The sequence below is a fragment of the Narcine bancroftii genome, chromosome 6, assembly GCF_036971445.1.
Source record: "Narcine bancroftii isolate sNarBan1 chromosome 6, sNarBan1.hap1, whole genome shotgun sequence".
In the NCBI taxonomy this organism is placed as follows: Eukaryota; Metazoa; Chordata; class Chondrichthyes; order Torpediniformes; family Narcinidae; genus Narcine; species Narcine bancroftii.
Genome location: NC_091474.1, coordinates 194300666 through 194317595, shown reverse-complemented (window position 1 = coordinate 194317595; position 16930 = coordinate 194300666). Strand labels below are relative to the sequence as shown.

Below are 16930 nucleotides of genomic sequence, written 5' to 3'. Positions count from 1 at the left end.
GACAGGCAGACACGATTGCAGCGGTTGCAAGGGAAAATTGGTTGGTTGGGGTTGGGTGTTGGGTTTTTCCTCCTTTGCCTTTTGTCAGTGAGGTGGGCTCTGCGGTCTTCTTCAAAGGAGGTTGCTGCCCGCCAAACTGTGAGGCGCCAAGATGCACGGTTTGAGGCGTTATCAGCCCACTGGCGGTGGTCAATGTGGCAGGCACCAAGAGATTTCTTTAGGCAGTCCTTGTACCTTTTCTTTGGTGCACCTCTGTCATGGTGGCCAGTGGAGAGCTCGCCATATAACACGATCTTGGGAAGGCGATGGTCCTCCATTCTGGAGACGTGACCCATCCAGCGCAGCTGGATCTTCAGCAGCGTGGACTCGATGCTGTCGACCTCTGCCATCTCGAGTACTTCGACGTTAGGGGTGTAAGCGCTCCAATGGATGTTGAGGATGGAGCGGAGACAACGCTGGTGGAAGCGTTCTAGGAGCCGTAGGTGGTGGTGGTATGATACAGACATATATGTGCCTTGTAATCTGCTTCCAAATTTCAATTCCACTAAATCAGTGAAATCTGTATTTCAGAACTAAAATACATCGTGCACAGTTCTGATGTTAACATGAGGCCAAGGATGAATTTATATCCAAGAGATAATTAATTGATCAAGGGTCATTATTTGGCCACCATTACTACTCTAAGCTACTCTAAGCTTTATAGTGGTGAAAAGTCCTTGTTCAACATCTTTGTGATTTTCTTGAATAAATAAATACAACTAATTAAGTCCAATTGGAGAAAGAACACCAAAAACATAATTTTAAAAGCATTGCAGTGAGGAGAAGTCTCATAAGAAACTTATCAGTGTTCTTTCATTAATGCTGATAAAACACATAAGGTCAAACTTCCTACCTGTGAGTAAGTTGAATTGGCAGCGTACCCATTGGTCTGTGTCTATGTTATAGCAGTCAATTTGTCGAACCAAAATCCGATCGTTGTTATAGTCCAAGTCATTTCCACCCAATACATAGAGTTTTCTATTGACAGCTGCCATAACATGATAGACTCGCCTTTGTAACATAGGACAGCGGCTGATCCATTCATTCTGAGAGTCAGAAAAAAAAAATCAAAAGATTACAAAGTGTTTCAGAGCTACTTCTTTCTTATTACAAGTCTGACATGACCCTGAAGCTTTTTTGAAATCCAACCTTCTGCTATTTGTAGACGAGTGGAAAAACAGCTGGTTCTTACACTCAGTCAGAACCTGGTTCATGTGGGTGTGGCTGGGGTTTCTTCTGGGGCTGGTTGGAGATTTTGTTAGGTCCACGATAAAGATGCTGGAAATCAGTTCAAAGCTCTATTCCTGCAACTAGTCTGCAAGACTGGATGAAAGTGGGTGTGGAGTTCTTTGAATGCTTCTAGATTGTCCCTGGCAGATTTCTTCACTAATGCAGAATCTCTCTAATAAATATATTTATCAGCAAAAGGGACATACGTATTTGAGCTTCCACACACATCTTGGATGCTTCCTCAATACACTGTCTTCTTGCTGAAAATGCCAATACAGTGGGTTGCCTTCAGAAGGTTTACATATTCATATTGAGTCATTCAACACCAACCAATAACTGCAGGTGCATCAAAGCTTCTGCCAAAGTATGCAACACAGCTTTAAGAAGCTTGATGATTTCCTTTTATCAATAAATCCAGGCACAGAGACAGCAATAGCTCAATGTAAAGTCAACAACATCAAAGGGACCTGAACTTCTGGGCTGTTCAATTGGAAGCTATTTAACTTTCCTGATAATATTAGGAACAAGAAATTGGTAAAATTATAGATTGCAGTTATCTTTGCTTCAGATTAAATTGTTACATTCAGGAAGTGAATATTAGTCACAGGGAAATGCTAGAATTTATTATAAAAAGATAGTGTTAACATGATTGAACAAAATTAGTACAGATTTACCAAAAATAAATAATACTTGACAAACCTACTGATATAATAGATTGGATGTGGTGAAAATAGATTTATAATAAGTCCAACAAAGCAAATGGGTATGGAGTACTATTTGGCATGGATTGAGAAGAGACAATAAACAGAGAGTAATACTACACAGAGTCCTATATGGAAATAGGTGCTTGGGCCCCACTATTCACATGATCTGTATGAGGAAACAAAATGCAATAACTCCAAGTTTATAAGAGCCATTGACTTTTACAACACCCAACCAGGCCCTTTGGCCCAACTTGTCCACACTGACCAAGATAGTCCCATTTGCCTGCATTTGGCCCATATCAAAATAACATAAATTTGGGGAAGAAATCAAAGCTGTGAATGAGATGTAAAAATAATCCGAAGTGATTTAAACAATTTAAGTGCATGGGAAAATGCATTTGGAGATAAATGTGTGGGATGCACACTTTGGTTCTAAAAACAGAAAGATTATTATCCAAATTATGGCCGATAATGAAAAGGGTAAGTGCAATGAGATCTGCGTGTCTCTCTGCACCAGATGCAGAAAGCAAACAATCAAGCGCAATGAACATGTTGGCATCGCTGTAACAAGATTTGAGTGCAGGAGCAAGAATATCTTACTCCAGGTGAGATCTCATCCTGAGATCTCCCTATCATGTAGGATGATTTAGCCAACAGCAAGTTGTATTGGACTGATTCCTGGAATGCCAGAAAAAAGCAGTTCACACAAATAATTCAGCTGGCCAAGCAGCACCTGTTGAGGTAAAAGGTGAAAGTCAATTTTTTGGATCGACACCCTGCTATAGGACTAAGAGGGAAGAAGTCTATAGCTGTTGGAGGGGGATGCATGGGAAAGAGGCTAGCAGGTGATTGGTAGAACTGGATGTAGAGGAGGTGTGGATGATGGGCAGATGGAATCAGCTCAGGGTGAAGGAGAGGGGAGGGACAGGAAACATTGGTAGCCAGGTGAGTGTACATTTTAAAATTTATATATACAGCATGGTAATAGGCCATTTCAGCCCACGTCCATACCACCCAATTTACACCCAATTAACCTACACCCCAATACATTTCAAATGGTGGGAGGAAACTGGAGCCCTTGAGGAAAACCCAAACAGACATGGGGAAAATGTACAAACTCCTTATAGACAGCGTGGGATTTGAACCCCAGTCCTGATCGCTGGTGCTGTAAAGGCATTGCACTAACTGCTACACCAACTGTGCCGCAAAAGACTAAACAAGTGTAATTAACACAAGAGAAAAAAATGATAATAAAAACAACCGGAAGAGAAGTACAATGACAATGGTCAGTTCTTAAGTACATTGAATGCTACAGAAGGCCTGAACGGTCAAATAGTTTACTCCTGTTCCAAATGTCTATGTTTGTATGTATCATGCCACTGGACCAAAGACACATTTTGTGCTTGTGACTTGCATTTATTAATGTAATCTGAATGCAATAAATCAAGTCAGTTTTTAAAGACAGCTCTTGCTCTCTCCATTCTTCCTTGATGCTGTCCCTTCCCTTCCTGTACTCAAGCCAGCTGATACCCAGGATAGCTGCAGTTCTGAGTTCTGAAATTGATCAAACACAGCACAATTGCAGCAGCAACTTTTCATGTAAAAATTAAGTTCCAGGCCAAAAGAATCAGATTGTATATCACCTGCCCTGGCTTTGTCTCATTCCGGCAATTCTTCAATTTTAAACACTGACCTCTGGTTCCAGGTTCACCCACAAGAAGAAACATACTTTCCACATCGTCTGTCAAGATTCCTATGGATTTCATTTGTTTCAACCAAATCACACCTCACTCTTTTAAACTCCAGTGTAATTCGATCAGCTTGTGCAACAGGATGTGACCATTCCAGGTGTTGGTCTAGTACATTTCTCTGAACTGAACTCAAAACACGTGCATCCTTTTTTAAATAAGGAGACCGGTACTGTACATCACCCTCCAGATGTGGCCTCAAGATCATCTTTTCTAAATGAAACATGGCATCCCTACTTTAGCATTTAATCGGAAAAAAGGCACTAGGGAATAAAGAGGTCATTCAAAAAGCAATGACTAACTGATTCTAATCCGTGGAGAAAAAGTAGAGTCAACACCTGTGAATATCTATCTGTGTGCTCCTTCATACATGGCAGTTATTATCACACATGATAATGTGCTGAAAGCAAAAAAAAAAAAAAAAAAAAATCCTAAATGCCAAATGATCAAGTTATTGGAATTCAGAGCCATATCCTTCTAACTGCGACTTTTGTTCATCACCAAATCCAAATAATAAGTCACATGAATTTTAAAAAGTGAGTATACATGTAAACAGAAAATGGACCTGATTAGGAAAACATTCCCTCTTTGAACACTCGATGGCAGTTTTTAATTATATAAAAAAATACATCTGCAAATAATAATCTGACTTTCCTGCATTTTTAATGTAGGTGCATAATATGCAAATATGCCACTTGGCTTTCTTTAAGTCAGTGTTAAACTTCAATTGAAGCTATGCTTGTTAAACAGAAATGTGTTAAACACAAAGGGTTATTTTACTAGTTTGTTGAGGTTCATAAAAGTCACAGATCTTGTCAAGACAGGCTTTGAAACCAAGTGAGAGAGAAACAGTGAGAGGGAATACCAAAAATATTTAGAGGGTAGGAAGTATTTGGTAGAGAGAGAAACAGGGTTAACATTTCAAGAACCGTTACCCAGTTATAAATTAAACAGTTTAGATTGCAGAGAAAAGGGAGGATGGGGAGAAATAAAATTACAGGTGGTAAAATCTTTTATATTTTTCCAGCATTCAGATATCAAACATTCCTTCCAGGTGAAGCAAAGTTTCACTTTATTTTTAATTTGTTTTTGGCATCTGGGTATCCTTTTCAAGGCCAATTTTTACTTCTCAGCCTGTGGGAAGATGATAGCAAGCTGCCTTTTTGAACAGATTTGTAAAACAGCTTTATTCAGTGTTCGAGTCACTTCACTCCCAACCTTTCTAACATCGGTCTCTTACACTACTATTCCAGTGGTTCTCAACTTTTTTCTTTCCACTCACATACCACTGCCATAAGTGCTCTTTGATTTAGTAAGGGATTGGGTGGAAAGAAAAAGTTTGAAAACCACTGTTTTAATTGTACTTAATTGACTCGTTATATGCACAGTTTCATAACTCCAAAGGAAATGGGTCAATGACAATTTTTCCCAAGCAAAATATTTCAATAACAATTGGATCAAGAGCAGTGATTCTCAACTTTCTCTTCCCACTCACATACCACCTTAACCAATCCCTACAGAGCACCAATGGCATGGGGATTACTTAAAGTGGCATGTGAGTGGAAAGAAAAAGGTTGAGAACCACTGCACTATTCCAACATAGCCAAATGTGAGTTTGAAGTACAGTATCAAATCTTCTGAGTAGGCACATAGTATCCCTCTGGACTTGCTTTGCTTGCAGCAATGTCAGAAACAAGCCTTGCCAGCTCTAATTCAGATGACAGGTCATCAAGCTGAAACATTAACTTTGTGTGTGTGTCTCTCTCTCTCTCTCTCTCTCTCTCTCTCTCTCTCCCTCTCTCTCTCTCCACAAGTGCTGCCTGACCTGGTGAGTAAATACAACCATTTTTGATTGGTTTATTTCAGATTTCCAACATCTGTAGTGTGTTCCCATTTCAATTTTATCACATAATTCCATTGTTAGTTATTTTTTTCCTATTCTGTGATAATTTGTGACCTTCTTGTACACACCTAGAGACAGATCGTCTCCAGTTCTCCACTTTAGTTACCCTCTTTCATTCTCTTTTGCTCTTCAAACTATCACACATATTCTCTTTGTTCATTCCATCCTATCCTTTGCTCTGGAACTTAAAGTCGGTCTGATCTTGAACTTTTCTCAGTTCTAATGGCGCACTGGGGGGAGGTGGCTGAGCTGGCGCACTGGGGGGAGACGGCAGAGCCCATAAAAATTAACTTTGTTTCACTCTCCAGAGGTGGTGTATTTCCATTATTTTTTTGTTTTTATTTTTGATTTCCAGGAAGGACCGATTTTTGCTTTGTAATTCACTATTTTCTTATACAGGTTGTTAAAGTCCTGTGTTCAAAATGAAACCACAATTCATATGTTTGTACATTTTCAGGAAAGTCACTTTAATAAATCAGGAGTTCTTGACTAAAATTAAGTTTTCTCAACAGTGAAGAACTGTACAATGTACAAGAACAAGTTGGACATAGCAAAAACACTAGAATCTAATTTCATCAATATAAAATCCAAGCCAGCTAAGCATACAGATTTTAAAAATGTCTATAATATTTAATGAGTCACATTTTCCACAAACAGAATCAATTAAATGAGCAACCAATAGTGTGGAGTCACTCCACAGTGCAATCCCTGCACCCTCCCTACACTGTGCTGTCTCCCCACAACATTCCAGTTTTGCCGTAGTCCTGCAGCGTCCTGGCTCTGCCATCTCCCCTCAATACACCAGCTCTGCTGCCTCCACACAGTACGCTAGCTCTGCCGTCACCCCCTAGTGCACCAGCTCTGCCGTCTCCCCCAGTGTGCCAGCTCTGCCACCTTCCCCCAGTGCACCAGCTCTGCCATCTCCCCTCTGTATGCCAACTCTGCCGTCTTCCCCAGTGCGCTAGCTCTGCCGTCTCCCCAGTGCGCCAGCTCTGCCGTCTCCCCCCAGTGCGCCAGCTCTGCCATCTCTCCTCTGTATGCCAACTCTGCCATCTTCCCCAGTGCGCCAGCTCTGCCATCTCCCCACAGTACACCAGCTCTGTCGCCTCCACACAGTACGCTAGCTCTGCCATCTCCCCCTAGTGCGCCAGCTCTGCCATCTCCCCCAGTGCGCCAGCTCTGCCGTCTCCCCACAGTACACCAGCTCTGCCCCCTCCACACAGTATGCTAGCTCTGCCGTCTCCCCAGTGCGCCAGCTCTGCTGTCTCCCCTCTGTATGCCAACTCTGCCGTCTTCCCCAGTGTGCTAGTTCTGCCGTCTCCCCAGTGCGCCAGCTCTGCCGTCTCCCTCAGTGCGCCAGCTCTGCCGTCTTCCCCAGTGCACCAGCACTGCCGTCTCCCCACAGTACACCAGCTCTGCCACCTCCACACAGTACGCTAGCTCTGCCGTCTCCCCAGTGCGCCAGCTCTGCCATCTCCCCCAGTGCGCCAGCTCTGCCGTCTCCCGACAGTACACCAGTTCTGCCGCCTCCACACAGTATGCTAGCTCTGCCATCTCCCCAGTGCGCCAGCTCTGCCATCTCCCCCAGTGCACCAGCTCTGCCGTCTCCCCACAGTGTGCAGCGTCCATAGTGTACATCATGTGGTACCTTTCACCACATGCAAAATAATTATCTCCTTTCTTTTAGAAGGAATTCTCATTATTACTACAAAGCACTTATTGCTGTTGTGGTTGTTGAAATATCTTCCCAGAAAATTTACCAAAATCACAGAGAACATGTCAAAACTAGAAGGTGATAAATTTGCAATTGTTAACTTTCTTAATGCATGATAAATTAACATGAAACATCACTGGTTTGAACAAATTCATTAATACCAGCTCAATGTACCATACCTATATATAAACGGCTAGTAGGCAATTAAATCCTGGTTACCAAAGGACTGCCATGATGTGTAGGATGCCTTCAATTACATTTTATATTACCGTGTTTATTTCCAATTTTATAAGATTTTAATTTTCAGTGCACATTTACAAACATGTGTCCACAGTACAGAATATAATTATACCTACCTGACTCGGATCATACACCATAAGTCTGTTCTGGTACTGAGCAGTGTTGGTCACTCCACCTAACACAAAATAATAATGTTAATTCCATCTCAATACTTATTTGATTAGAATTTTGTTTTACTGGTCAAACCATACAGATTTCTTCAGAGCAAAATCCATATAAGATTGATTCCATGTTTTCACCAAACACCTAAATTTTTGTCTATATGCTTCTGGGACCAACTCATTGCGGCAGGATCCAGTCTGTCATTTAAGAGAAGGTTGGATGTGTATGTGGAGGAGAGGGGGTTGGAGGGTTATTGGCGGAGAGCGGGAGGTTTGAGCTAGTGGAATTGTTCTAGTGTACCGGTGCGGACTCGAAAGGCCAACATGACCTGTTTCCGTTCCATAAATGGTTATATGGTTATTAGATTTCAATCCAATTTTTTTTTCCACACATTAATCTCACCTTTAATCACCTCGATTTCCTTCTAGGAAAAGCTGGAGGCCGTGGAATACATGTTATAGTTTATATCTTCTACAAAAGTGTACATGAGTTTTATAACGATATTCCATCAACGTGCACTTCTAGTCATGCCTATCTATCAGTAAGGGATTCTGATGACTTGCATACAAATTTGATTGTACAAAAACAGATATTAATTTAGAGTGTTCTTATTGTTTAATTTACTTAAAAGTGGGGGTGCATTTGCCTGTTAAAGTTCTCAAAATTCATCAAGCTGATTTTTCAGTTACATTTTGCTACCTCATGCTGGCACATCATTCCTTGCAATCAAAGCCCTCCATAGATTCTCAGGTTCACCTATTGAATGTATCAGACAGATTAACACTTCATTCTATTTGCTTCCCAGGGGTCTAATCAACATGCTAAGATTTCAGTAATGCTGCAGCCATGATTAAATCGCCTGATGTTGCTAAAGATGATTCTACAGCTTTTGGTTTCACTCTTGACAGTGTGAACCTAACTTTGCTCTTCCCAGTTCCTTTACATTTTCAGAAACTTCTGTATTAATTTCATTTTAACAGCTTGCAGCGCTTGTTTATATTTTACTGTTTTGTCTTGCATGCTCTTGAAAAAATTTTCTTTGCAAATTTGAAGCAGCTGTTAATGATTGACAATGTAATGTAATGTACAGATTATGCCTGAGATAGGGATCTGAATCAGCAAAGCTCTGTGCAAAATAGCAAGGTCTCCTCTACGGCACATTAACCACTTTCACACCGCTGATCCCATGTGGGTTAACTGGCGAATTTAGCGGGTCTGTTACCGGTAATCATACAATGTAATATGTCCCAACCTGGCAGGGCGAGTTAAATTCAACCAGGCTTTGACATTTGGTGGGGACAAGTGTCAGATCCTGGCCAAATTAACTCATTAATCGCCTTCTGGCCATTTGAAAGCACAACCTGCTCTCACATTGTCACTGCTGGAGGTGGGACCCCCCCTTAAAATGCCGGGTTGCCAATTAACCAGGTCAATCATGATGAAATGGGAAAGGCTCCCGAGTGCTGCAAGCCCCATGTTTACCCACTTCCTAGGAAGGCTGGCAGTGTGAAGGGAGCTAGTTGTTTAGATGTGGTTTTTAGATCGTTCATCTCCTAGATTTAGTAATATTTCTAAATCGGCATCTTTAATGCATTTTTTTTTAAGTCAAATTTTACTATTTCAGATGTATGACGTTTTTTAAATCCTAATAATAGACAATACTCCTATTTTTTGAATGTACATTGTTCTTACTCTAGAATTGATTTTCTAATTGAGAATTGATTTCTTGGACTAAAGCATGTGATTATCAAGCAATAGTTATATCTGATCATGCTCCTGTCATTTTAACATTAAATTTTTCTGACATCCCTTTTTCCAAAAGACAAGAGATTTAATACCACTTTACTTGCAGACAAAGTTTTAGACTTTATGTAGCAACAAATACAGTTTTTCTTTAACACTGATTCCTCCCCATCGATGTCTAATTTGATTGTTTGAGATACTATGAAAGCTTATTTGAGGGGACAAATTATTTCTCATACAGCCACTATTAAGCAAAAGTCTAATAAAGAAAGATTGGAATTAATCAATCAGGTTGAATTTAACAGGAATTTAACTCGTCCTTCCAGGTTGGGATGTTTCACAATGCATGATTATCGGGAACGGCTCCGCTAAATTAGCCAATTAACTCTCACGGAATTAACAGTGCAAAAGGGGCTATATATATATATATATATATATATATATATATATATCTATTGATTCACCAGGGCTGAAATTGGCCAACTGCTGTTCTCAAATGTCAGGAGTTGGTTTAAAAAAAAATCAGTCCCAAGGTGAAAGCAATGAAAGTTATTATGTGGTCATTAGCACTATGGGGCTTCCTACCTCTGGGCCCTAAAAACTGCTGAAGCTCCACTGAGGCTGCAGGTGATCAGGAAGAGCCCATGTGTGTCCAGCTCTCGATGCAGCATCTAGACAGCCCAAACCAGCTGGCTATGTAACACCAACCAGGTATCTGGACAGTATCATCTGAGACATTCAAGAATGGTTGGTTTAGGGCTGTGCCAGAACGCCAACTACTGAACTAATATAATGCTCCGAAAGCCCTTTTCATTTGCGGTCTCCAAAGTCACTGAAAAAATCCTGAAATTCCCATGATAGTCGAGGAAAACCAACATCAACATCCTCTCCCAGGTCAATATCGAAGCTCTGACTATGCTCAACCAGTTCCACTGGTCAGGCCATATCATCTACATGCCCAATACCAGACTCTCAAAACAAGCCTTCCGAGGCCAATTCACTTGAAGTGATGAGTCAGAATACATGATGGAGATTGAGACTCTGGTTGGGTGGTGCCAGTACAACAATCTTCTCTCAATGTCACCAAGACCTGGAGTTGACTTTGATTTTAGGAAGGAGAGGTTGAGGGACCATGCACCTGTTCGCATTGATGGAAAGGAGGTGGAGAACCTTCAAGTTACTGGGAATCCATACTTCAGAAGACCTCCCTTGGAGCCAGCACTTTGTCGCAACTGTGAAGAAGGCACATCAATGCCTCTGTTTCAGAAGTTGTTTCAGGGGATTTGGCATGTCGTTGGATACCATATTAAGCTTCTACATGTGCAATCTGGAAAGTATACTGGCTTGTTGCATCACAACCTGAATTGGAAATTTGACTGCCCAGGAATAAAGAAGGCTGCAGATGATAGCAAATATAGCCACATCTATCACAGGGTCTGACCTCCCATCCATTGCAAACATTTACATGAAGCACTGCTTCCAGAAGCAAATATCATAAAGGACCTTCACACCCTGGTCACAACCTCTTCTCACTGCTACCTTCAGGCATCAGGTACAGAACTCTGAAAGCCAGCCCCCCTGGGTTCAAGAACAGTTTATTTCCATCAGCTACCAAAATCCTGAACCTCCATTAGGTACACTAATCATAAACTGCTCATCACAAAAGGAATGTTTGCACTATTGCAAAACATTTTTTTTTTAACTAGGATTGCCGTGATGTTTTGTATTTACTTTCTCCCTTAATTCAATTAATTTATTTTTAGAATTTTTCTTTACCTGTTCAACTGCAGCAAGAAGGAATTTTGGTGCACATGTACATCATACAATGTGTACAATAAACTCATTATGATTATCAAGTTAAGTTTCATCACACCGAGAAATTTCTAGGAGGATGAAGAAAACACTACACATTCTCACAGAATCACAGAAATCCAGAGCCTGCTTTCACTAAAAATAGAGCACCTCATGTCTCTATGAAGGGAGTCCATATACAACAAGTGAAAGCAAAATATAACATCCTTAACTATGAATCCAACCATCGAACCAAGCAACTGCTGCTCCATCCTTTTTTCTGGCTACTCCACCGAACTCTCTCTCCCCCTGCTTCAGGAATCGGAATTCTCCCCTCCTCAGAAGCTCTAGCAATTCCTCTCTTATTCTTATCTGCTCAGACCAGCACCATTCATAAATTGTTATTCCTAGGACCGTCTCCCACCTCTGCCTTGATTTGTGAAGGCCTTGTTTAGGTCTTTCCGCTTGGAGCAAGAAATACATTGCCGAGATTAACTTCCATGTGTTCCCCCTTCGAATCACGACCTCTATGTCACTGCATGTTGGTAGGGCCATAGATGGGCCTAATTTATCCTACAGAAAAGATCTTATCTGAAGATAGCAGTGGAATATCTTATTCGATTAATCGTACTTATGCCTGAGTTGTTCAAACATTAGCTGTCCCTGCTCGTAACAGTCCTCTACGCACCTGATGCCATTATGACGCCAGGTGTCCAGGATCTTGTTACCTACCGTCAATGTTATTAATCTATTTGGAGTCAGGAGTGTTTTGGGGGACAGCACCTCTTTGATTCCTAGACATTGGTTAATTTTATTCCAAATGAAGATAATTTGTTTTAGTATAGGTCTGTCTTTTTCCTAATAACAATTTAGTGTTCCATTTATAAATAAAGTCTTCTGCTACCTTCTCACCTATCCTGTGCAGATCAATTTGTGCCCAGGCTGGTACACCTCCCCCTTCAAAGAGAGTGGTGATGTATCTCGACTGTGCGGCCCAATAGTATTTCTTGAAGTCTGGCATTCGTAATCCACCCACATTCCTCTCTTATTCTTACTTGTGTGGTGATATGCCATTACACTACTAGGTCACCAGGGGCCACCACCAGACGACCCTATATATAAAGCCAATCGGAGCTCATGCCGTATCATGCTGTATATATCACTCTATTAAAGCCTGCATTTAACCTTCACTCTGCTTCGTGTGGTTGTTGTCGATCGCAATTTAATAGAGTAATTTATATCTGGGATGGAAGCTACTCCTGTCCTCACCCACTCTCCCGACTCCACCGAAACTAGATCTAAGGATCCGGAAATGGAGATGCCCCCACGCACGTGCAGCCGAGTACGGACCAGGCGGGGGGCCGCGGGACTGAAGCCGCGGCGGAGAGAGGGACTCGCCCAGTGACCGAGGACTGCGAGAGGGACAGAAGAACCTGGGAGCAGGTAAAGAACAGCCCAGAGCCCTGCCTGTTAAGTAACTCTCCGGGACCAGGACCGGGTCCAGCCACGCAGTCCACTGGGCTCCTGCTCAATAGACAAGGGTTGCGACAAGCACGGGCAGAAGGCGTACGGCAAGTATCCCTCCCGATCTCAATCTACCACTCGCTCCCCCAGAGACAACCCCAGCTAACCCTGGTGGGCGCCCATGCTTCCCCAGGATCAAGTGGCTGCGTGGGGTAGGGATCAGGCTAGGTATGCGCCCCCACTGCCACAGAATCAGAGACTCAAGTTCAGCCAGGTGCTGAGACCAGACAGACTGGAACTGGACCCCAGGACCCCTGGGGCAAGCACTCACTTCAACAAATGGCAGAGGTGTTTCCTAAACTACGTGGGGGTTGATGGGGCGTCGGAGGAAGAAATGCTTATGCTACTGCTAGCGCAGCTGGGGGATCGCCTGTATTCCCTTATACAGGATGCAAGTCCTATCAAGAGGCTATGAGCACCTTGCAGAGACATTATAATAAAGGGCACAGCGAGCTCCACTCCAGACACAGGCTCATGACCAGGTTGAAGCAAGCTGGGGAGTCTGTTAGGGATTTCATCCTCACCCTGAAGGACTTAGCTGGGGAATGTACTTTTAAAACTGTATCTGCACAAGAGTATGCGAACGAGCTCATAAGAGACAGCATTGTAGCGGGGATCAGATCTACCGAGATCAGACAGATGGTGCTAGAAAAGGGGACAGTCAGGCTGAAGGAGGTGAAATTATCACAGAGGCTCTAGGAGATGCTAGAAAGGAACTGGAGGAGTATACTTTGCTGGACTCATTAGCCCTGCACAGGGAGAGGAACACTAGTGCTCAAGGGCAACATATAGCAGCAGTATCTCCACTGGAATGCTCCAAGTGTTCCTTTTGCAGGCAGCACAAGCACCCCAGAGCTCGCTGCCCAGCTACAGAAGCGAGCTGTTCAAACTGATGGGCATTATGCAAAAGTCTGCAGAAGCCCTAAGGCTCCCGCCAAAGCCTATTCTCATGCAAATGAGAGGTGGGAACGCTCTTCTTCTTCCTCCTCAGGTAGACAGAAACAGAGTGTCATGTGCAGCCGGCCATTTTGGGCAAAGGATGCTAGATAGAGGAATACGACCCAGAGTTCTACTATGATCAGGATGCTGAATGCCAGAACGGAGTTCATGCCATGCCATGCTGGCCTCTCTACGTCTGAACCAGGCGAGTCCACATGATTTATCAAATGCAACTGTTAGCATTAAAATTAATGGGTCAAAGTTAAATTGCCTGATGGACACTGGGAGTACTGAAAGTTTCATAGACCAGGGGCTAGTAGAGCACCTTGCTCTAAACACATACTCTAGTGACCACCAGATTTTGTTCGCGTCCAACAACCACACAGTTGAAGTGACAACCTTCTGCAAGGTCACAATGGAAGTACAAGGCACAGAGTATGAGGAATTTAAATTGTTAGTCCCCCCCCCCCCCACTCCCGTCTCTGTGCTGGAGAGCATCACAATGGTACACAATGGGCCCCTTCCCCCACTGCTTCTTAAAGAACAAACAGCACCGTAATCTGACAACCCTGAATGTAGAACCTTCCCCGCTGTTCACTCATCTCACCCCAGACTGCACGCCAATAGCCACCAAGAGCAGGAGGTACAGCCCACAAGATAGAGAGTTCATTAGAGCGGAGGTTCGCAGATTCCTACAAAAGGGCATTAGAGAGAAGAGCTCCAGCCCCTGGAGAGCCCAAGTAGTTGTAGTAAGGTTTGGGGAGAAGCAGCGGATGGTGGTCAACTACAGTCAGACTATCAGCAAGTTTACGGAGCTGGATGCCTACCCACTACCAGGCATATCGGACATGGTGAACAGCATTGTACAGTATAAAATGTTCTCCACTATAGACCTCAAGGCAGCGTATCACCAGTTGCCCATCAGAGTGACCGCATATTCACAGCGTTTGAGGCAGATGACAGACTGTACCAGTTTCTCCATCTCCCCTTCAACATCACTAATGGGGTGTCACTCTTCCAGCAGGAGATGGACCGCATAATGGATGAGTATCAACTCCAGGCGGTGTTTCCTTACCTCGACAATGTTACCATTTGCGGCCACTCTCTAGCCGCCATGATAGGAACCTCAAGCACTTCTTCCTGGCAGCTAAGGAATGTAACCTAACATACAATAAGGACAAATGCGTCTTTAGCACTAAGAAACTGACAATCCTGGGATAAGTAGTATAAATCGGGGAAAACAGCCTGGACTCTGCCCACATGTGCCAACTCCTAGACTTCCCAGTCCCTCACACACATAAAACGTTAAAGAGATGTTTGGGACTTTTTGCGTACTATGCACAGTGGGTTCCCAACTATGCCGACAGGGCCTTGACATTTCCCCTTGGCCCAGCGGATGTCAAAGCCTTTACAGAGATTAGGAATCTGATGGCAAAAGCAACCCTGCGGGCCATAGATGAGACGATCCCCTTCCAAGTGGAGACAGATGCCTCAGATGTAGCACTAGCAGGCACACTGAATCAGGAGGGGCGACCGGTAGCCTTTTCCTCGCGGACCCTACAGGGGTCAGAGGTGAGACACTCGGCAGTGGAGAAGGCGGCACAGGCCATTGTAGAAGTGGTGAGACATTGGAGACGTTACCTGGCTTGTAAGCGTTTCACTCTGTTCACGGACCAACGATCCGAGGCATTAATGTTCGACAACCAGAACAGGGGGAAAATTAAAAATGACAAAATTTTGTGCTGGAGGATAGAACTGTCCATGTATAATTACGATATTCTATACCAGCCTGGGAAGCTCAATGAGCCCCCAGATGTGCTGATCAGGGGCATCTGCACGGCCCTCAATCACACGTCCCAGCTGCAGAGCTTGCACAATGAGCTGGACCTCCCGGGGGTCGCTAGTTTGTTTTGTTTCATAAGGACACACAATCTCCTGTTCTCAGTGGAGGAGGTAAGGACAGTAAACAAGGGTTGTCCCATCTGCACAGAATGCAAACCACAGTTTTACTGGCCAGACAGGGCTACATTGATAAAAGTCACCAGACCCTTTGAATGCCTCAGCCTCTACTTTAAAGGCCCGCTTCCCTCCTACGACAGGAACGTCTACTTCCTTAACGCCATAAATGAATATTCCCGCTTCCATTTCGCAATTTCATGCCCCAATGTGTCGGCAGCCACAGTAATAAAGTGCCTGCAATCTATTTTCAACGTGTGGGAACCCCAGCTATATACACACCAACAGGGGAGCTGCATTCATGAGTGCAGAAGTCCAGTAGTACCTATGGGACAGAGGTATCACCACAAGCCGCACTACAAGCTACAACCCCAGGGGTAATGGGTAAGTGGAAAGGGAAAATGTCACTATTTGGAAAACAGTATGGTTGACCTTAAAGGCAAAAGACTTACCCATGGGAAGATGGCAGGACGTGTTACCGGAGGCTTTACATTTGATACGCTCACTGTTGTGTACCGCCACAAACATGACTCCACGTGACTGCTTGTTTTCATTTTCAAGGAAAGCCGTGACGGGCACAGTGCTGCCTAGATTCTGATGACACCATTTCCGGTACTTCGCCAGAAGCATTGCAGGCATCACAAAACGGACCTGCTGGTGGAGCCAGTAGAGCAGAACCCCCACTACACGGTCGTCGCATTCAGGGATGGACGGGAAGAATCGGCAGCCATCAGGGACATCGCGCCGGCCAGTATCGTGTACGACGAGGAAGGATCACAGACCCCACGGACCTCTGACAGACCAGCAAGACGGACAATGGACACCATGACAACCAACCATCATATCACCCCAAAATGAACTGCAGACCGATACACCCCCAACAGCCAGTACCTGTCCAGATACCCCTACTCTGCAGCCAACGAGCAGCCCTGCACCCTCAACCACCCAACATCACCCTTCCCCTAATACCCCCAACCTCCCCTGCCCCAGTACCCCAAAGGTCAAAGAGACTAAGGAAAGCCTGTCAGATCCTGGACATGAACTTGCAGGGGGGGGGGGGGGAAGGTGGCCAAATTCCTTTTAAGGGGAGGGGTGAATGTGGTGATATGCCATTACACCACCAGGTTACCAGGGGCCGCCACCTGACGACCCTGTGTATAAAGCCGATCGGAGCTCATGCCCCTCCTCCTGACCTGGGCTTGCACAGAGGCAAGACAGAGCTGTATATATCACTCTA

At 43.9% G+C, this 16930-nt stretch overlaps 1 protein-coding gene across 7 annotated transcripts in view; it reads right to left on the bottom strand.

Annotated features, from left to right (window-relative positions):
• klhl32 (kelch-like family member 32) overlaps positions 1–16930 on the bottom strand; it is a 181540-nt gene that overhangs the window by 10279 nt on the left and 154331 nt on the right. For 5 of the 7 annotated variants that reach the window (XM_069888314.1, XM_069888309.1, XM_069888306.1 and 2 more), the window contains 2 exons: positions 7695–7753; positions 893–1085 (listed from right to left, as the gene is read on the bottom strand). In XM_069888314.1, the coding sequence (XP_069744415.1) occupies positions 893–1085; positions 7695–7753 (252 nt within the window). The remainder of the gene's footprint in view (positions 1–892; positions 1086–7694; positions 7754–16930) is intronic. The other 2 variants (XM_069888310.1, XM_069888311.1) reach the window with 1 other exon arrangement.